The sequence below is a fragment of the Athene noctua genome, chromosome 1 (genome assembly GCF_965140245.1).
Source record: "Athene noctua chromosome 1, bAthNoc1.hap1.1, whole genome shotgun sequence".
Taxonomy (NCBI): Eukaryota; Metazoa; Chordata; class Aves; order Strigiformes; family Strigidae; genus Athene; species Athene noctua.
In genome coordinates, this window is record NC_134037.1 from 129,320,410 (window position 1) to 129,342,711 (window position 22,302).

Sequence of the window (22,302 nt, forward strand, 5' to 3'; positions counted from 1 at the left end):
GAGTGAAAAGCAAAAACCTGGTGGGCAGGAGCTCACAGAATGACAGAGAGAGCAAGTACAAATCCTTGGGCCAAAGCATGATTAGCAGTAACTTGGTAAGGTGGGGCTCTGAAGGAAAGATATCTGCAGAAGAGCCCCAAACACCCTCAGTTTCGACCTGATACCTCAGCCACTAGCCTTTGGTCACCCTGCAGAACTCCTTGTGAGGCAGCTTAGACTTTCCACTAACAGTAAAGGCTCTGAGCAGAGCACTGCTGTACTCCAGCTCACACCTCTAACAAATAGAGCAGGAATTGACCCAGTCCTTACTGCAAGGCCTTATAGCAGAGGGATTTCCAGGCAGGAGCTTCACTTAAACACCCATTGAGCACTGACGATGAGATTGAGTGGGGTAAACGTGAGCCGACATTGTGGTTTTCTCCCATCACTCAAGTAACAGATGAAGCTTTTAATGTAAAACATGGACAGAACAAGTCTCACAAAATGTGAATTTAGTTCCCAGCTCTTACAGAGACTCCAGGAGATTTTGTGCAAATTTCTTCCTTCACCTGTTTTGTCTACTTGTATGCAATTTTAAAAAGCAGATTGTGGCTATCCACACTGCCCCCTCTACCAGCTATATTCTGCTATTTTGGTAGAGTTTTAGGATAGAGGGACTGGTTACAGTGGCTTGGCAATAGCTTGGGACCCTGCAGGCTCACATTTATTTCCTCTTCTATAAAACGAAGAAGGCAACACACTCTCATCTCAAGGGTATCATCAGTGAGGAATGTTACAGCCACAGGGGCCAAAGAAATCCCTAGAAGGGGTTACTACTGAAAAATGAAGTAAATACCTTCATGTAGATTTATTTTTAAAAACCCACACCGTTCCTTAGGTGCTTCTGTGTTGAGTAAACTTGTAACTAAGATGCACCTCTGACCTTTGCAGAATGCCAACTAACTTGCTATAACAAACAGGGTGGAGATGTTGGCTGTGATATGGCAGAAGACCAGCTGCCTTGCCTTGGAGGGACAAACAAGGTCGATGGATTCACAGAAAGTTTCCAGGAAAAACAAAGCGGAAGGTTAAAAACAAAACAAAGTACACAACCCTCTGATGCCTAACAGTTACTTCAGAGGGAAGCTTCTCCTCCATTGGTCATCACATCCCAAAACACAGACGATCTGTGCATAAGGAACACAGAGAAGGAGAAACTTTGCTCAAATACTGTTTTCATTATTGTGCTACTTTTTAAGTACACGAATATTTTAGGGAACAAAACTGCCTACTTCAGTTCTTGGTCTAGAAAAAAAAAAACCCCACACCAAAAACCCAACCGATCCTATCCCTTCAAGGTCAAGTGGGAGATTATAGCAAGAGGAGCTGCTGGTGTGGCACCACAGCAACTTAAGGCTGTCACTAATGTGGGCTTCTGTGATCCTGGCCATCTCCGCCAGCTGCCTTTGCCAGCCTCCTTCCTTATATTGCCACAACAGGGCTACCACCACGTGCTGCCATGTGATGATCAGGTTCAGATAAAATAAATCACCTTTAAAAAAAAAAAAAGTTTTCCCTTGGATCAGCTCCCTCTAGTCCTCCTAAGCAAAGTATATAGCAGTCCTATTCCCAAAACTGATGCTGAGACTTGTTTGTGAGGATAAGCAAGACCTCAACTCAGCCCTGGGACTTCAGGCATGTGAAAGAGACACAGTATTACCTCTGTGCCATACCTGGGAACAGCACTGAGGCAGAAGCAGTCCTCTTGGACAAAGTCTGGGAGCAATTAGTCTGCTACTGCTTCAGGATCCCCTCCTTCTTCCTTCACGGTTTGTCAATCCCAGCTCGCTGGAATTAAACAAACAGGTCAGTTACATGTTTTGCATCAGCTGATCAGGCTGATGTATGGTGTGGCCTTTCAAAGCACATATGCCAATGTCAACAATCAGTCATCACATACACCACTGTTTCTCGGGTTTCACACAGAGGAAAGTTTTTTCTAGGAATCAGAAACAACACATCTAGTAAAGCCCTTGAGTCTTTTGACAGCAAGGGAGACCACCTAAAAAGGGGTCAGTACACTCCAGAAATAAAGCCAAGATTTTCTTTACAAGAAGCTGCCAGATGGGCTGTTTATTCAAAACTCTTAAAGCAGAGAAGCAAATTCCAGCTGGCATCCTTCCCTCCTTCATGTGGAGGAGCAGGTATTCCTCCAAGAGGTTTATCTAGTAGTGCTTTAACACCAACACTGATAGTCTATGCTGTGTCAAACCTCGACCAGGAAATGCACTTTTGAGAGGGCCAGTGCTGGAGCAAGCCACAGGCCCATGAAACCAAAAATCCTGTTTCCCACCCTTTGCCATTATCTCATTTTCACTGAGCAACTAGTGGAGTTGCTCAGTACAAACATAACATACTTTCTGGAGGGAAACTGGAGGGAAACTGCCCTTGACCAGTGGCACTGCGCCGATACCATGAACTGCCCAAATCCACGCTGCCAGTCCTGTGCCAACACGCTGGGTCAACAGCACACCATGGGGTGTGCACTGGGCTCGTCAGTGGGTGTAAGGTACTGGCCTTACCAGTTGCCCCACTCAGCTGGTTTTGGGGGGCGAAGCAGAGGGCGTTCTCTTGCTCCCAGTCTCTTTCCTTTCCCCCTTTCCTGCAGGCAGAGAGAGGCATTATTTCAAAAACCGCTCCCTTGGCAGCGAAGGGAAACAAGAGCAACACAGGGCAGCCTCCCCACCGGGCTGGTGTAAGCCAGCCCCCCCCAAGCCAGAACCCCCCATAGTTTTGCCATGGCTGTCACCTCCCCCCCCCCCCCCCCGCCGCCACTTTCTAAGGAGAAAAGCAGGCTGCAACACCCCGCAGACAGCAAAACATCGTGGAAGAAAATAAGGAGAAAGCCAAAACCACGCCAGGGCTGTCCCGGGCCGGGCCGTAGCCCCATAGCCCGCCTCAGGCCCTGCTCCCCACTGCCGGGCGGGGGCTGAGGGGCGCGGGCACTGCCCTCCCGCTCCGAGGCTGCCGTCCGCCATGTCAGGGAACGGTGAGGTGAAGCGGGCAGAGCCATCTTGGCTGCGAGCGAGCGCTGCCGGAGGGCCCCGGGCACGGTGGTGCGGGGCGGGGGGGCGGCGGCGAAGCCCACGCTGACACGAACCCCGGCGGCAACTGCAGACGTGGAACCTCCGCGCCGAGCAGAGCGTCTGCGCAGGCGATGGGGCTGCTCCCGGAGGCGGTTGAGCTGGGAAACGCGGCGGGGCTGCAGGCGGCTTTGTGTGGGGAGACAAGGGAGAAAAATACAGAGGGAGAAATAGGGTGAGGGGTTGTCGAAGCTGCTTCCAGTCAGATTTTCCTCAAAACACATTTAACTGGGTTTTAATTCTGTGAATTCAGAGGGGAGAGGTTTTGGGACCACTGCTCTTCATCTGGGTGAGGTGAGGCAGCAGTAGGGCTGCCAGCGGCACCATGCCGTGCCTGGCACACGGGTTTTTGTCTCAGGCTGCTCAGGTCTTGATCATTTTACACTGCTGCTGTACAAGCCCCAACCCAAGGTGCAGCCTGAAAAAGCCTTGAGCAGCAGCTGAGCACAGGGGTCTGCTGGGTCTGCGAGGTGGAAACGACATAGCAGGGCCTGGAGATAAACATAGTTCTCAGGAGGGATGTAAGCAGGTGGGTAGGCTGTGAGTCTTCCTCCTAGGGGCTACAGAGCTCATCTACAATAATTCACGTGGAGGTGAAGGAAATGCGAGGCCAGTCAGCTGCTGTGCACCGAGGGTGTCCACACTATCCCACACAGCACCAAGTCTTAACAGGCAGCACGGCAGAAGCGCTGCAAACCCTGCCAGGAAATAGGATACAAACCACACTGAATTTGGGGCGTACTGCAATGGGTGCAGGACAGGGGCCCCAGCGGCCATCATGGGGGAGCAACACAGACCTCCTCATCCTCTTAACAGGGGTGCAGCGAGTGCTCCTGGACACACGCCAGGAAATATATTGCAGTGTGGCCTGACAGAGTGTGCTTGGCACAGCCAGGCATACCGTGACACCGCTGCCGGCGGAGGTCGGGGAACAGCCCCTTTTATTGTGCGGACAGGCAGTGTGCTGTGGGGGAGAGCTGACTGTGCTCTTGACACGCATGCTGCCAGTAAGACTGGGAAGGAGCTGGTAGTTTTTTCCAAGAGCCTTTGGACTGCGAAGTTACCGGTGGCAAACTGATGTATTTAGAAGGAAGTCATTAAGAGGAAGAAAATAAATTTGAGGTCCTGTGGCTGCCAAGAGGGCTTTCTTCTTCAAGTACAGCCCAGGTGAGCTGGCTCGAGTCAAGGAAGGTGCTCCCAGGGAGAGCCTTTGAGTGTGCTTTTCAGGCACAGCAGCTGTAACTTTGCCTTGCACTTACAGCCTCCCTTGAGCCAGGCCTGGGCTTTTGGGGTGACTGCACAAGTAGAGGGGCAAACCTAGCTACCTTCTGGTCTGTAACTAAACCCAGGCACTACTCCAGTGCCAGGCTACCTTTTGCCATTCACTGTCACAGGAACTACCCATCCCTCTGGGGAGTGAGATGGCACCTTTCCTGTGAGCTGGAAGGAAGCACCCCAGCACTTCATTTCCTTGCAGGGAGTGGGGCCGGAGCTGAGCTAGGGAATGTGAAACATCGGTGGATCTGCCTTATTTAGCTATGGGAGCACATGCAATATTACAGCATCCAGAAACCAGTCATCTCTGATTTCACCCCACTGGATCATCCCAAATCTCTGCAATTAGAAAATCTCTGGCAGTGGGGAATGCCCCTGGTAGGTACTGCTGGCTCCTGGAAAAGCAAGGAGCTCCAGCAAGCAGAACTGACAAAGAAGCCGTAGTGTTTAACAAACATCTCCAGCTTACCAGTTTGTCATATGAATGGACAACCAAATCTTTGAACTTACCTTCATTTCCCTGCTCTCCCTCACCAGAAGGGAGAGGTCCTGTGTCCTCCTGATAGAGGAGTGCAGTCCCCTGGTCCCCCGCCACTGTAATCTACACACTTTACCTTTCTCCTTATGCATTATCAATAAAAAGATTACATTTGCCTACAGTATTTAGGGCAAGTCTGTAAGAGTGTACTACGCTCCTTCTTTTTATCAGTGTGTTAATGTTAGTGCATGATAAGCAGAAGGTACACAAGAGCCATGAAACAGAATTAAACCCCACAGCTGACATTTACCAAAGATCAAACTACTGAGAGTCACACATGGGGAAAAGGAAATATATTTTCTGACACTTGCAACTCTGTCGCAATGTGAGTTTTCAGAGTGTTGACAGTCTCAGGGCCAGAGTCTCAACCTGTACAATTTCATGTCATTGAAGCTAATGTGTATCTGCCAACTTACCATCTTAAAAACTCTACATAAAATGAAGAAAAAAAGTCTGTCTTCATAAACAGCAGAACAAGTTAATGTCTTTTCAGTCCGTTCCCATTGTCACACCACAGGGAAGCAACTCTGTCTACTCACTTCCTTCTTTCACAATAGCTAGAACTGAATTTAGTACATGAAAACAGAGCAACAGCTGAATAGTTTCTATTCAGCAGGAAGTGCCCAGGGCAGAAGAGATGCTAAAGAGACACAAACAAGGTTGATTTTCTCACTGTTGAATTATACAAAGATTGTTCTGTGGTTTAATAGACACGATTAAGCCAAAATTTGTAGTCTGCATACTTAAGTGTTTTGAGTTCACTTCCTCATCACAATGAACTAACCCCTTGTTCTCAAAACTGAAAGCAAGAAAGACTATCAATATATTTAAATCTATTTTTTTATGTGTTTTACTTCACAGCTCTAGAGACTGTTACTAAGACAGATGGAGGATCAGGCTGTACTGGACTCCCATTCTGAAGTTCCCCTCAAACCCTGCAGACAGGGGTCTTTAGCAGCCTTTGCTCTGGAAAAGCAAAGGGTAACCTCTTGCGGTTACCCCAGGAATGAATGTTTTCAGGTTTCAGGCAAGCCAATGTGAAAAACAGCTCTTTGAACCCATGAGATGAGAAACGACTGGTTTCCTCATCTCCACTCCTTCCAGACCAGGGAGGTTTGCTGGTGGTACTGCAAATAGCAAAGGGCTGAGGAAGGCTGGAAGAAAAAACATTTTCCAGCACACCTGGCATTCTCAAGCAACTTTTTGCATGACCATCATCTCTTCACCTATAGCTGTGTCCTTTGTGTGCTCAGCTGCAGAGGGAAAAGATATAAAAGCTGCATTACGACAGCAGACACACAAGGAGCATCTCCAAACTCCCTTGTCTAGGTATATTATCCATCCTAATTCCTACCAAGGCCAGAGCTGGGTTAGCTTACTTGGGGGAATATACTTGTTTACCTGGAATAAAAACCCAAACCATACCTGTGCCCCCCCCCCCCCCCCCCCAAAAAAAAAAAAAAAAAAAAAAAGGGTTTGGTTGCCCTAAAACTCATTGATTTATGCAGTTGTGTTAGCTGGTCAGATGAAGGCTATTACTAGTCCCTTCAGATTTGCTGCAGTTAAGTCTCCAGGACCACATAAAAAGGCATTGTGTGTTTCATGTTTTGCCACACTAAAGGCATTCATTCAAGCCAGCAAACCTCCCTCTAAAGGGTCAGTTCCACTTAAACTGAAATACCCCTCCTTGCCATTACTGTCTCCCAACAGTGGTAACTGCAGGGCCTTGCAGAGTTTGGACTGAACTATCATAGAGCATTTATTGCTGATTCAGGTTCCCGGTGAACACTGAGGTCAGCATATAAGCTATCCTACTTGTCTTTCTCATGCATAGGCAAGTAGGCATCTAACAAGTTACCCCAACCCCATAAACTGTACTCCGGTAACTACTCTTCAAGACAGGTTAAAGTTACATACAGCAAGCAGTTGTCTGCATTACAAAAAGTGGGTCAGCCAGGCATCTGAATAATTCTTGTCCTTCTCTCTCCTGGCCATAAGACAAGTAATACTTTTTGCTTCCTCCTTGCAGTAACTAGGGGTTTAAGCCTTTTGCTTGCTGCAACCAACACCTTAAGGTACAGGAAGTTTCAAAGACCAAATGTTATTTCTGCTGTACCACATGCCAGTAAATTGACTTATTTTTCTTTTTCCCCTCCCAGAAATCGGTTGCTGTGGGTCTTCCAGCAGTATCTGACTTTTTAAGGTGCTACTTCTAAAGTCAATGCGCAATCACGGCAGCCAGTTCATCTATTAATACCATATCTCGGAGTGTTGTGATATCAGGAGAAACTCACTCTCTTCAAAAAGTAGTTTTATGTGTCAAAAGCTTGAAAATGTGAATGTTTGGGATACTCCAGTACAAGCAGAAGCCAATTTTTTTTTTTCTTACAGTCCTGTACCAAATCCTGTCTCTCCCCTTTGAGAGCCTTTGCTGGAATGGGCACAGAAGCACAGCTCCTAGCCCTCTGAGTGATAGGACCTCTCTTCTTTTTGGGACTATCCCCTTTGCATCTGCTGCTGCTTGAATCTACTTTGAAAGAAATTTTTTTAGGATGCTAACAATATTATTCTCTTTTCTGCTTAAGCTTTTAGCACAATGGATGCAGATGTAGGGCTCTGTGGGGCCTCATTTCCTCCCTACAAAGAGGCTTTCTGCATCACCATTCACTAACCATAAAACAAAAGCATTATGTGACTCAAGGACAGACACGAAGCACACTAACTTAGTTCTCGTCTTGCACCCAAGCACTATTTGGGTCTGTTTTAACTATTTCCTTCTTCCAGACATGCCACTGTGCAACGTATTTCTTGTCAAGCCTCCACACCCATGCCTGTGCCTCCTATTCCTGCTATCCAGGGATTTTGTACATCCTAATTGCTCTGCCTGTGCCTGTGACAGTGCTGCCCAATGGCAGTCCTGCACTTTGCAGCTGTGATGAAGGAAGCACATACAGCAGAGACAATTGGAGTAACAGGACAGGTCTTACCTCGGTTCATCTCTCAGTCTCCCTTTGGGGCAAAATAACCCTTTAAGCATTGGTTTATCCCCTGCTGTTTCCCCCCTTTCATTCTCATTTCTACCCTCTGAACCAAGTGATCTACAGTCTCTTCAGCTTCTTAGTCTCTGTACACACCAGCCAGCAACTAGACTCCTTTAATTCTGGCAGGGAGTGTGCGAGTTTCCAATCCTTGCACTTCTGGGATTTGGATGGACATTGTTACAGCTGGACCTACATAAGTCTATACACACATAAATATCCACCAAGGGTCTGTCACGTTCTCATGCAGTTGGGCCTTTAGGGAATTTCCAAATGAAGTTTCCAGCCTCACTTCAAGTAAATAGTCCCAGGAGAACAGGAAATAAAGTCTGGCTTCTCACCTGGATTTTCCCGTGCCTGATATAGTATGGAGGTCCAGTGAGAAGCGTCAACTGCAGCATCTATGTGCTTCTCTCAGCTAGAAGTCCTCCAGTGCTTAAGAGCTGAGGCATCTCCACTGACTTCCTACGCTGCTAGGCTTTCTCCTGACTAGTAACCCACTTGTGTTACAGCAAGCACATCAGCTCCAATACCATTACCTAGCTCTCAGATTTGATCAAAGAGTTCAAAAGTAACTTGAGCACATCCACATTGGCTTTGTTTCTTCTAGAAGCCAGACTCAAAATACAGAGTCATGTCTTTAATCTAAAAGGCTGTTATCTTGTACATGGGGTCATGATGAAGAAAGTGAAACTGAAGGCGAGAGAGCATGGAGTGCTGGAAGGAAATCGCCCTCTGCTCACACACAGCATTATCTGCTCCCCCAGCAGTTTTCTCCACTGTATTGCTTCTGGGAGTCTCTAACTCATTTTTGCAGCATATCATTTTACTTCAACTGAATTCTCACTCCTAAGACATAGTCTTGACAATGGCTGGCTTTGGTATTAATTTCACATATCAATTCTAGGAGAGCATCTTTATAACTAAAAATGGAGGCTCCATTCTAATCCTGTCCAGTGTATCTTGATTTGAGATGACAGTCTTATTACCTGTCCCATGTGTTATGGTGAGGTGGGTTGAGGCTTTTGGAGTGTTGGGTTTTTTTACAGTAGTTACACTTTTTCCCATAATTTCTTTTTATGAGGTTATGACTGCTGAAGTCTGTCCCTCTGCTAAGGTCTATTCAAGAAATGTCTGCTTCTAGTGCCTGCATTCTGGCTGAGTCACAACTGAAGGACTAAAGCCCATCAAAAGCCAGGTGTGTATCAGTGCCCGTACATGAAAAGCACACTGTTGAGCTCTAACTCTCTACAGTTGCATGCTGCTGCTGAAAAGAGGCAAGAAAATGCTCAGAGAGCTGTTGGCTTCCAGCTCTTCTCTAGTACTCCACCTGAGCAGGGCAGGGCTCTTTCCTGAACTGTGAAATGCTCACAGTCCTGCTGGTTTCCCTGGGAGGCCTGGCAGTTAGGCCAGGAGGAAAGGAAAGGCTTCTCTTCACCACTACCTTTTTGCTTTGGGCTATTCAGCAATAAGAGAGTGGGTTTGGGCCTTCCTCTTGGGCCTACAGCAGAGTAGAAGTACAATGGAAATTGTCCCCCAGCCTGGAGATAAAGAAGCAAAGCTAAACCTGGCAGAGTGATAGATAAATGCATAAATTGTTCTTCCCCTCAATCTGTGGCAGCTGTCAGCTTGCTTGCAAGTGTTCACACGACCCATCCTGATCCAGTGTCACCTACACCAGGAACATGCTATCATGCAATAAATCTACATGACCACCTCAGAAGGAATACCAAGCTATCACGCTCACCCACAGCTTCAATCCTCACAGCTCCAGAAGCCCCCACTACTATGAAAGATTTAAGCCAACTATGTTCTTTATTTAAAGAGATTGAAGTCTTGTTGCTGGCTTTAGGCTAGTATTTCTGGGGTCCTTCTAGTTGCATTATTCATGGCCTCAAATTAGAATAGAGAGCCCACCTCCGTAATACCTTTTGGAACTGGAAGAGCTACACAGCTTCCAGGGCCGGTCCATACCCACTGCTGCTCAACCTTCTTTTCCACTCCCAGTGCTGACACAGCTTGGGAGAAGGGAGACAAAGCTTTGGACTTGGGCTGAGGCAGGAGAACTCCACAAGACCTCTGCCCTGCTGGAGCACAATTTCATACCCCATGTTCCTGAGTCAGCTAGACATGGCCTTGAATTCCTTGGGTAAAAGCATCAGACTAAGACTGCCTTAGGCTCTGCATATGAACAGATAGAGAAGAGACCCTGCCCTCTGGCCTAAGGTTTATTTATTGCCTAAAAGCAAAGATACATTGCAGATAGAGCGCTGTTCTTTTCCTTGGTCTCCAGACGTAAACTACTTAACTGCTTTTCAGGAGAGTTCCCTCCCTAATCTGTTATTTTTAGATCAGCTATTTTTAAGAGATTACTTGATGCCTACTTACCTGGAGGGGTTTTTTTTTCAGTATAGAACGCTCTATTCTATTTGCAGTTACATCTCACCAGTTTATATTCCACTGACTGGATCACAGATGGCATTTGGCCTAGGCACGCATGGGAACAAAGACCTCTAATTAAAAAAAATTAATTTAAAAAAAATACCTCTAATTAAAAAAACAAAATTTAAAAAAAAAAAAAAAATCAAAGCTGCAGCGACTCAGTCACTGGCTCACACTACTCTGGGAACAGAGCCAATTCCTCAGGGTAGAGACCTCTTTTTCAAGGGTGATGTGAACTGCAAGTCCTGCCCTCTCAGCACTTTTTAAACCAGGGTGCAGATGACAGAATTTTGTATGTACCTCAGGGCTATGTTATGCTAACAGACAGGCAGATATTCCTCTCATACTTCCAACTCTAACTTAAAACTTTCAAATTTCCCCCCTAAAAAGCAGGGAAGGGACAAGCAGGGAGAACTCTTTATTCCTCTCCAAAAAATCTGAGTTTGCTGATAGAAATCTACCAACTACAGTGATCTGCTGGACCAGCATCCCAGCTCGCAGCAAAGGCTTGGGTGAAGTGTGGCTAAATGCAGTGCTCAGCTCCTCAGCCTGGGGAATTTCTGCACCCCTTCTTTATACATAAAAGGAAACAGAAGTGTGCCCAGACATGGATACCATTGTGGTTTTAGTAAGGGATCACCAGTTTGGGAATGAAGGAGTTTGTCACCCTTCATTCACCCCATACCCATAGGGCATCTCAAGTGCTCTGTAATGCAGGCTTGCATGTTGTTTTGCTGAAGATTTCCATTACCTATCACCAAGTCCCTGACCCCAAGACAGCAACAAGCCCAATGTTTGTTAACGTGTTACCACTGGTTTTTTTCCCAGTCTTAGAGGAAAAAATGTCAGAGCTGTGAGCACAGCCTGAAACCTGAGAAGCCTGAGCTGGCTGTGGCTCTCTGCTTTGATCACGTCTTTAAAATCAAGGGTGGGCAGCTCCAGGACTTGGCAAGCCACAGCTCCTTTCCAATAATAAACAGATGGTCTGGGGTGTTTGTGTTTAAAGGCACCAGAAACAGTTAGGAAGTAGTATACATGTCTGCTATTCAGCTACCTGAGCAAAGAAAATCCCTGTGTGTTCATGAAATACTGTCTTAGCTTGTTACAAGCCAGCCCACAAACCCCTGTCAGGTTGTTACTACCAATTTTTCCTCTTAACAGAGACAACCGTGCTGGATCTCAAGTGCTCAGATTCACACGAATCTCCTTTCTAGGTAGAGAAGACAGCAGCCTTCTGCCTCTTTTGCACCACAATTCTGACTGGAAGTTACACAGAGACCAAACCATGCTGCCAGTCACTGCAAGGCTTTCGTACCCCAACCCAGAAGGTCGAAGTCAAATATTTCCAAGTGTCATGATGACTGAACTGACAAGAAATGTTGAATTTGTGGAATGCAGACATTTTGAAGGAAAGTTTGCAGCTTTTCAAGTAGCTGTCAGAGTAGATGAACTTCTATATGTAACTCATATATATATATATATATATATATTCAACCTGACAAAGGTAAGCTTAGCAGCTTTTTGCTAATCATCTCAAGGGAAAACAGTATACCATACAGCTTCTGATGCACGATCACAGCATCAATAATGAATCTTCATAAGAAAAACACTATTCCTCAACTATACCAAAGAGAAAACCAAAAAGGCTTGGTTATAACCCAGAAGCTCCAGCTAGCCCTGATCTTCTGACCCAGGTTAATCAGGGCTCAGCATCAGAAGGCAGGTGCTACTCACTGCAATTTTTGCTGCAACTCTGAAAGATTCAATCCAAGAGTTTGTTCCAAATAGCAGCGCCAGTACAGGCAAGGAAGCAGAGAGATTTGTAACATTTTTGAAGACCAACAAGGAACTAACCGGTAACTTGAGAGACTGAAGTAACTGCACTTAGGCCTCCAAATCACTGCTGAAGCTTATATTTAAAATGAGCACACTGTTTTCATATGTTTAATGCAAAAATCAAAGGCTGGAATGGTTTCTGTACAGTATTCATTTTTACTTTTGTACTGTGGTTTCTTCTTACTAGAGCTAACATACCCTTCTTTCTTCATTTATTCTATGGTGGGAAGTACTTGTTTGCTTCTCCAGCTGGAGATGCACACACAGCAGCTCTAGTCACTTGAAGCTGGGAGAGTTTAACCAGTTCCTGCTTTGGCCCCATGAAAGTCTGTGACTTTATTTCCAGTGTCACAATGTTGTTCAGAAAGCTAGCCAGCCTGTCACCCTAGCGCATTAAGTGGTCATGCCTACTATGGCAAAACTCTCACAGCCAAACCATGAACATCTGTAGCTTAGAAGTGCCAAGCAGGTATTTTTACCTCCATTTGACCTTTTAAATCAGAAATTAGAGCAATGGTATATTTAACATTTTGGTGGGATCTGTCACTGACTCAGGAACAGCTCTCTGGAATAGCCATTCTACCTACCAGTACTGCATTGCTGTAAATCAGTCACTTGGTAGCCAGGACTGTTCAGTCGGGAGGTACCATACGGGGACACAGGGGCTAGGCACCAGAAGTGGATCTCCACAGAGCTGTAATTTCCATGACTCACATTATTTAATAGAAATTCACCATCAGGGGAACCTGGAGTTACTAAATAACAGCAACTTCTCATAGGTTGGACAGAAATCTTGTCATTTTAGAGCACAGTGTGTTTCATTTTACAGAAATTAAAACAGCTACATGGTTCTTGCAAGACCATTGCTCTGGCAATAACATGCATCTTCCTTTCCTCCACTTCCCTCCCCAGCTTCCAGTCCCTGTCCACCAATTTTGAGGAAGAGGATAGTGTTAGCAAAGCAGGCTTTGTTTCCTTTACAATATCCTCATTATTCTTTTAGAAAATCCCTTCATTTCTTGAATAAATTAAGAAAATATTTAGATATTAGGGTAACAAAACTGCAAAGTCATATGAACCTGAGAAAGGCTAGGGGATGCAGGGAGAGAAAATTTGATATAATGAAAGTACTGATGCAGGTTTCTGAGTTTACACGAAAGGAATTCCACCTTTCACTTCCCTCATAAACATCATGTCTTATGATGTTCCCTCCCACTCTTAAACTCTGCATTGGCATTTGCTTAGCAGTTCTCTGGCACTTACACAAGTTTCCATAGTGAAGGATGTTAAATGAGACTGAAATCACAAACTCAAGGAACTACTGAGGACTGAAAGGCAACCAGACCAGATGTGAAGCAGCACAAAAATGAAAAATATCCTTGGAATATCCCTGCTGGGAATCTCCCTGTTAGCACTGAGAGATGGTGGGAAAAAATACTCCCTTGAGAAATCCTGTCCTGAGTAGAGCACCCAGAAGTCTATGAGCCACACTTAAAAATGCCAGACTAAATCTGAAGTCCAAAACTGTGACTGGATCAGAAGAGATGCTCTGTATCTATGTAAGTATCAAATCCATCTAAAATCTTGTGAAAACTTATGATAATGGGAAAAAACTTTAAAAATCTATGAGACTTTCCCTGCAAAGCTTTAAGTGGAGCACTGAAACTATTGGCCATCAGAGCTCGAGCTGGCATTGGCTGGCATGATTCATGGGTTTCAGTATAAAGAAGGCTTCAGAAATGAATGAAAGATCTATTTACAACACTTAATGCCCCTTAAAAGGGCTTCTGTGTAAGAGACCCCCACCTATATTAGTAGGAGCACATCATGCAAAGCAAAGTTTAATCCTCATGGAAGCAGAAAAAACATATTCCTTTCACAAGGAGGTAACACAATGATGTCTCCTTGAGTGCACAAGTAATTTTAAATCAAAACTGGCAATGAGGAGAAAAAAAAATAAACTGACTTTTAAAATTTTTAGTGAGTGGGATCTCCCATCACCAAGAGCTACTGTGAACTCTATAGGGGTGTATACACCTCCCCTCCGTCTGTATTGCAATACCAGGGCTGGTGCTAGTTTCTGTGCCATTCACGCTTAGCACAGAAGGGAAATTTGAGTCATAAGGAGTTAAAAGTCTAAAGAGACCATGGAGATGGTCCCAGTGGGAGAGCCATCCCAGTTTTAAACAGGGGTAGTGGCAACAGAAAATGCTGGAGGAGGGCTGTACCCTCACATTTGTCTCCAGCATCAGGCCCAAGCCCAGGATTACATGAGATACTGCTGCATGCATGGCTGCACCTCAGCCCCCTCTGTCATGGTCCCTGAGCTGTTGGATGCCATCTCACAGCTGACTGCCACCAAAACCAGCAGCCTCACCCTATTCTTTGCACCCACTGCAGTGTTCCCCAGGCCCCCTGGTTGACCCAATTCAGTGTGTGGGACCATGAGCCCAATTTTTCTTCCCCCACAGTAGGTAAGTTCTGTGCTAGCTAAACCATCTCACTGTGGAGCACTACAGGTGGCACACAGGGCCAGAGGTGCACAACCAGCTCTGGGGGAAGAAGCTGTTTGGTGCTAGGAATGATGTCTCCATCCTGCAGGATGGCGCAGGAATGATGTCTCCAAACACTAACCAGCCAAGTGGTCTTGCTGGTGAGCAGCCTTCCAGGAGCTAAGACCCTGAAGTCCTGCTTACACCCTGCATTTACCATGGCTCAGGATTTCCATGCTACATGGCCTGCAGGAAGACAGATCATAAAGACTGCCAAAGTGTTTTGTCAATTATTAGGCCTAGCATAAAGGACACAGCCAGCATAAAGATGAACCAATAACCAAATTGTATTTGATACAAAAGGGTCAGTACACGGGTGAGCGCTGGGGGTACAAAACAAGTCAGTCAGATTATACATAATCGACATCAATCCCACTGACCCCAACAACGACACCACACGACCAACAATGGGTGGAATAAATGGTGAAATGCAGTCTCCCATAGAAGGGACAAGAGACAATCGAGTCAACAAGCCAAATACATAAGACCAAGGAAGCCACATACTGAATCTCTACACAGCCCGCACTTACAAAAGCCAGAGCTGACTGGAGCCCAGTTCCAGGGAGGGAGGAGGTCCTTCCCCAACAGGGAACTCTGCAAGGTGCATCCACCCCACAGACAGACACTGCCCTTCCTGCAAGTGGTCCCAGCTCTTACCCCTAAGTGTGACACCTGACCTTGGTTTACTTAATGCAGACACCTGGGGCTCCTTTACCTAATGGCTCTCCCTACCAGGCCGGCCGCACCCTGGAGGGAAGCCTAAAGGCAAACTCACCCCCTCTTTGTGAAGGGCTGTGGGAATCACCCATATGTCAACCTTCATCTGGGGCTTGGGGTTGAAAACGCAGCATTTCACAAAGGCAACAAAAAACCCCCAAACCAAACACTTTGTGTTCAACTGCAACAGCCAATTCCTTAAGAGAAGGGTTGCTGAACTGTTGCAGGTAGGGCAAACCCTAGGACAGGGAACAGAGCACAGCCAAATCTGCTCCTTCTTCCCTAAAATGGCCAGTGACTGCATGCTGAAGCAGCACAGATAGGTCCTGCCCTTCTCACTTGGCGTACAATCAGAGGGACAAAAATTCACCATGCAGAAATTGCACTGTGTTCCTGTTGTCTAGCACTATTTCTCGGCAGGAAGAACATTACCTCATTCAGAACAAACATGAATAGTAATTAATTGATTTGAGTTTTTTTAGTGCTAATGGTACATTTAGATGCCCCTGAATAAAGTGAGGTAGATTGTCACATTAGCACTAATAACAGTTACCCATCCACTTCCCTTGTGTAAGATGCAAGGATTCATCTGAATTTTCCCCTTGAAAATACATTTTTGTGTTGTGTAAGCCTTTAAAATTACAGATAAGATTCCATCTTCCCAAAACCAAGGACTAGCATACAACTGCCTCCCACTAGCACATGCTGCTTCTGTAGTGCTCCACGTCCTTCCTCAAAGGCGCCTAGCACACTTTAAATTAAGCTACATCCCTGCCCCCCCCCCCCAAAAAAAAAAAGTAAATGGACATATTGTTAGTAAATGGACATATTGTTTACATGGTCTTTTGCCCATTAAGCTTTTAGGTTGCACATCCTGTCATATTTCAAATATGATTCAAGATAGTCATTTTACTTCCCTGCCAAGAAAAAAATGACCACTGATTCATTATACTGAATGCCAAAGAGACTAGCAATATGTAAATATAATAGTTATTTATTTAGAACATTTTTAAATACAATTTTTGGACAAAATTAAGCCCATAGGTTCTAATGTGCCATATACCTCTTGGGAATGGTATTCCATTCCTGGAGGTAATACAGCTTCTGAATTATTGCAGTCATTAGCCTTGACCAGCTATAGAAGGTAGTATGTTACATGTCAGCATAAACTTTAAGCAGGTACACATGCATAGGTACTGGACAGGCTCGGATAAGATATGGACAGGGAGGGTAAAGGTTGTATGATTCCATTTAATAAACACATGGACTTTCACACTGATTTTTTTACTACCACCGAAAGTTCAGGTTCACTGGCTCTGATGCTCTTTAGCCCCATGACAGCATCAGAGTGGACCAATATCCTGTCTGTCTGCTTGTAGCTCTAGTGCACCCCATGGTGCAAGGGGTGTTTTCAGAGCACAGACCTGTCCTTGTAGCTGCCCTGTATCTAGAGAAAGGCCAGAGGGGTTGCTTGCTGGTAGAAGAGCATGCAGGCTGTTAGGGAGCCAGCTGGTACCTGCCACCATTTGGGTTCTTCCTTCCTCCTACTATTGTTGGCTTGTCTGACTTGGCAGTCCCAAATCCACAGGCTCCAACCTAGGTCTTCCCGCAGTACATGCCAACAGACGATATTGTCATCCTGTGAGTGTTTGGTTAGAAGGGACCTCTGGAAGTCTCTATTCCAGCCTCCTGCTCAGAAGAGGATGATTGCCAGTGCTAAATCAGGTCAGCTGTGGCTTTGTCTAGCAGACAGATACTTGAACCCTGTCCAAGGATGGAGGTTCCCCCAACCTCTCTGGTAATCCATCCCAGGGCTGCACACCTTCCCCATGAGGAATTTTTTTCCCCGGCATCCAACCTAAACCTCCCAAGCCACAATTTGTGACCTTTGCTTCTTGTTACACCATCTGCCACCACCAAGAAGAGTTTGGCTCTATCATCTTTTCAACTGCCTTTCAAGAGGTTGGAGGCTACTATTACATTGTCCTTTTGCCTCCTGGTCACTTTTTTGGCACCAGTGATGGGACATTCTTCACAAAGCAGGTCACCAACAACATCCTGCTGGATGCTTCTGAGCACTTTTGGCACCTTTCAGCTGGAATTGCCAGTGTTTGCAAACAAGTCACATAGCATCCATGCAAGTGGGTGTGTGTAGACAGAGCCAAGCAGTCACGTGCCTTCAGTCAGGGTGCCAAGGGCAAGATCCTCTGCCAGGAATCTCTTAGCAGCTGCCTATTCAGTTCCCCTGCATCCCTCATGGAGGGGACAGGTGGGAAACAGTATTTCTTTGAGCTAAGAGGTTCATCAAGATTCACCATGTAAACAAAAAATTCAAAATCTGTAGTAAAGACAAGAAACATCACTGAAGGATGTCTTTTTCCAGGACCAGATTAGCTCAGCCGTATTCACAGAAACCTTGTGCAAGGACAAGCTGAAACAGACCACTGTGGAGCTAAGCCCAAACAGGCGTCACGGGGTAAAGGTCCAGTGTTCGGGAAGTATTGCTCGAAGAAGCAGGGGGAGCATTGCTCCCCATATAGGCGTGGACACCACCACTCCATACTCCCCAGTTTTAGTGACAGAGCTCATGGGGTCCCCTTCTCAAGAGGGGAGGAGGAGTGTGCCAGGCATGCAGGCAGGAACCAAGAGAATGGGATGTGCAAGGTAGGACATCAACAGCCCCATGGAGAAGTGGTCTCAGCAGCACACTCACCTACTTGGCAGGTGAGAGGTGTCGTTCCGAGGGTGGTTGCCACAGCAAAATCTCCCTCAAAAAGTGAATGTGCCCAACAAGACTACAGCTTGGTTTCCTTCATGCAGACACATCACCTCCTCTGAGGGCAGCCAACAGCTATCAGAATAACTGGTATTGCCTTTTAGACGTGGCTGGGGCATGTTGACTCACATGACTTCTAATCCTGCTTCATGTGCACAGTCTCAAGAAGAAAGGATCAGCTGGACCATACGAAAGGCCATGCCCTCTTCTCCTGTGCCTCCAGAGGCCAGGAAGAAGGAACTGATTGAAATCAAATGTGCCTCAAGAGATGCAAGACAAGGTCTTACATGACAGCAGAGCACAGGCTGGAAGTCGCTGGCACCAAGGCTACCACAAACACACAGCACGGCTTTGGTCTTCAGCCATCCCCCAGTGCAGAAGGGTGAGGGGAACCAGAAACAGGAAGCAGGAGCATCTCAATTCAGGAAAGAAACAGAAGAAAACTAGATAAAATGGTAGAATACTCAAATATTTTAAATGAAGAAAATATAACCAGAGGTGGGCAGCCACCCAGAACTCGGTACCTAAATCCTTCAGGCTCTTCTTTGAAAGCCATATGTCCCTTATTCAGGACAAAAGCCCAGCAGCAAGAAGCTAAAGCTTCTCCCAGCCCAGGGATCAACTTCTTACCAGAACTGTGTGTGGCTCTGCCTTCTCTAGTAGGAACCTGCCCCCCCTACCCAAATCAGGTGTTAAAGGCAGGGACACAGTTCATTAACCCTTTCCAGCCTTGGTGTTCTTTGAATGCCAACTGGACAACATGCTTTATTTACACATTCCTGAAGAAAAAGGAGAAAATAGATATTTGACATATCCTCGACAAAAAGTGGTTTTAATAGGATTCAGAGAGGTCTAAACATATTCTCCACCTAGGGCTGGGCTGCATTTTAGGGAGACAGATCCCAAGGGTGTGTAATTCCTGCCTCTCAGGAACGAGTTGCCTCAGGCTTCCAACCATTAGGCTGTGTTTTGCAGAGAAGAAATTTTCTATTTTTTTTTGTGAAGTCACCTAGAAAAGCCTGTGAGGCTCCATTGGTAGAGTATATAAGCCAGTGCTTGTCTGTGGAGTGACCTAAACAAGGATGTGATGCTCAGCTGCCAGATAATAGTTTGCTTCAGTGATTTACAGTGATTCAAACAGAGCTGCTTGCCTGGTGAGTCAATGTTTCACAAAATTTGGGTACAGGATCTGACTCCCACCCACCTTCACAAAGCTGTTTATGAAAAAGGAAGAGATTCTTACAAGACTGTAGTTAACCTGATACACTAAAATAATGCTTTTCTGTGCCTTTACAACTGCAATCCCAACTGCACTTTGCCAGTTGAGGGGAAGATGATGTAATGGTGACGAATGGGATTTAAAGGAAGGGATGGTTTGACTTCACTACCGTGACCTTGGTAAAGTAATTTTATGTCCTTGTGCCTCAGATTCCTGCTTGTGAAATAGGAGTGAACTAAAACCTCCTTTCTCCCACAGCGCAGTTATTCTGCCTGTTCAGATGGCAAACTTTTCAAGTCAGGGGCAATGCCAAGCAAAACACAGTCCATGAAGAATAATAAGGCAATAATCAATTATGTCCTGCACTCATTGGCATCAGTTTGTAAAAGTGATTTGGTGGTTGTGAATAGCTGTGGGCCCAAGACAAGAATCATAGAGGGCTCTGGTTTTCAGAGATGAGGAGAAATTTGCTTTTATAGGAAGAATTTACAGATGATCAGTAAGATAAATAATCTTCTATTTCCCAAACAAACAGATTAAATAAAATACTGAAGTGTCTCATTTTCAGTAATGGGAAAATAAATCAAAGCAAAAGTTATTAATCTGGAACACATAAATTAAAACAGATCTGGGAAGAATAATAGGAAGAAACCCAGAGATAGTTATAGTCTTAAGGAGATAGGATATAGTCTTAAGGAGATAACCAGTTACATCAGGATGCTTCTGTAAACCCAGCACATTTTCCACAAGGTGCAAAATACTGTCCCCCAGGAGTACAAATTTTACAGGTAATACTGAGGAAAGGTGTTGGGATCTGCTCCCACGCACTGGGCACTGGCTTGGTCCCATTATACAGTTCAGCTGGACTGGTGTTACTCAGATCTGGCTCCTGGCTAAGCAGCAAAGCTCATATGGCCCATCAAATGCCCTGAGCTGAGCTCAGCAGTAAACCAGGTGCTTGGTTTGAGCAGGAAAGGCTTCTTCCCCTTCTAACTCAGGTGTGTTCAAGAAGAAGGAATTACGTTTGCCCTGGAAATGACTTCCTTATTTCTTACATGTTCAATAATTTCTTCTAGGTTGCTAATTTAAGTGCTGTGGATCACATGGGAAGACTCATTATATGACCGGTAATATGGATGCTAAAAGATCAATAGCTGGTTGATGTCAACTTCCCCCCAATTTCCACTTAAGCAACACTTTAAACTAGGGCAGAGCATTAATTAGATTTTGTATGAAATCTCTCCTCAACCCATCCTGCCTCCCACTGGCTAGTTAATTAAAATCAGCACCAGTATTAGGCTGCTACTCTGCAGGAAAAAAAAAAAAAGCTAGTAACTATGCCTTGGGGAAATAAAATCATTAGGGGTTACTATATCTCAATGCTTAGTTGCTCTCCTGTAGCTAGAAACCAGAATCCTCCCTGGGTTTCCTGAAGGTAACCGGGTCACAGGAACATGTGCCTTGGCTTCACCCTTTGCTGTACTTTCCTGTACTTCAGTTTGACAAATCTTTGTTGAAGATAATCTCCTTAAAGGAGGCTAGTTTTTTCCAGCTTTCCTGGTGGAAACTGGCTCCCTGAGCACTTTACAAGGACATACCTGACCTTGGAAAAGTTAGAGTTTGTGCTTGCAATGAACTGAGCTTTGCATTCGTGGAGCAGTAGGGGAGATTCATCTGTCTTTATTTGAAATGCCAACAGCGTAGGCTCCTGGGTCTAAGTAAGCTGAGCAGATTTTCAGTCAGTGGAGGGCAACAAGCATGTCTGACTTGCTGCTTATCATATTCTAAGGGAAGCACCTAAACAATTCTGAGTAACCCTGTTCTAGAAATCCTTTCTCTTCCCTTGATGAGAGGGGGAGGGTAAAGGAAATGCTTGGCTGTAGATGGATATTATGTGCAGTGGAACAAATCTTACCTTTAAGAGCATCCCTTTCTTCCTGGGTAAAATGATGTTTGTGTCCTGTGTTGTGTCCTGGGAGGAGCATGGCAAGATCACTGCCTGTCTGAGGATCTTTTTTCTTCTGAGGTGTAGAATATCTACATGGCTTCAGGAAACTGTAGCTGATATTCTTGGTCAAGGAAACAGTCACGGCTTCCCTGAATACACAAGAAGACAATATTTATATTTAGTGGCTTGAACTGCACCAACCTCAGTCTGGCAGCTCCAATTCTAAAGTTGGCCAGCCATGCTGCCACTGCTCCCTTGCTCTGCAAGGATAAACAAAATCAGCTGGCAGCTGTTTCCCCAGGGATAGAGAGACCATACATTCTGAAGTCACCCATCACAACAAAAAAAATTCTATTTATAAATATTGCTGCCTTTGTTTCATAGAGAGTGGCAACACAGAAAAAAGCTGTGCTGAGATGATGTCTGTGGGCTTAAATTTGGCATCTGAACCCCTTCTATGTCTTTGAAAATATCTAAGAAAATACAAGATCTTGTCACAATTTTAGATGTTAACTGCCAGCAGCTCCAAAGATGTGTAGGCAGGAAACAAAAAGCAAACAAAGGGTTTGGGGTTTGTTGGTTTTGTCTTGGTTTTCTCCACCTTGTGTAAACTTTAGCCTCTTCAGCCTCTGTCTTCATGTATTTTCTTCTCCACTGTGTATATCTGACTACAAGCCCAGACAACTACCTATGCAAATAACCAAATAAACAGAATTATTTGCTGGGAAAAGATTGTAGCGGTAGTTACTTTCAGTTTGAGAATTGTTCAGGCCATTCTGGGAACTGTATCAGAAAGCAATTACTTCCAGCAACACAGCCCTGTGGCAAGGCTTGTATAA

The 22,302-nt window shown here is 45.4% G+C and overlaps 1 protein-coding gene across 2 annotated transcripts in view; it reads right to left on the reverse strand.

The window, feature by feature from the left end:
• SHLD1 (shieldin complex subunit 1) overlaps positions 1-22,302 on the reverse strand; it is an 89,823-nt gene that overhangs the window by 52,682 nt on the left and 14,839 nt on the right. For both annotated transcript variants that reach the window (XM_074928061.1, XM_074928143.1), the window contains exons 5-8: positions 21,431-21,612; positions 3,140-3,251; positions 2,562-2,641; positions 1,713-1,827 (exon numbers count right to left, since the gene is read on the reverse strand). Coding sequence is in view for 1 of the 2 variants with exons in the window: in XM_074928143.1 (XP_074784244.1) it covers positions 1,814-1,827; positions 2,562-2,641; positions 3,140-3,251; positions 21,431-21,612 (388 nt within the window). In the remaining variant the exon portion in view is untranslated. The remainder of the gene's footprint in view (positions 1-1,712; positions 1,828-2,561; positions 2,642-3,139; positions 3,252-21,430; positions 21,613-22,302) is intronic.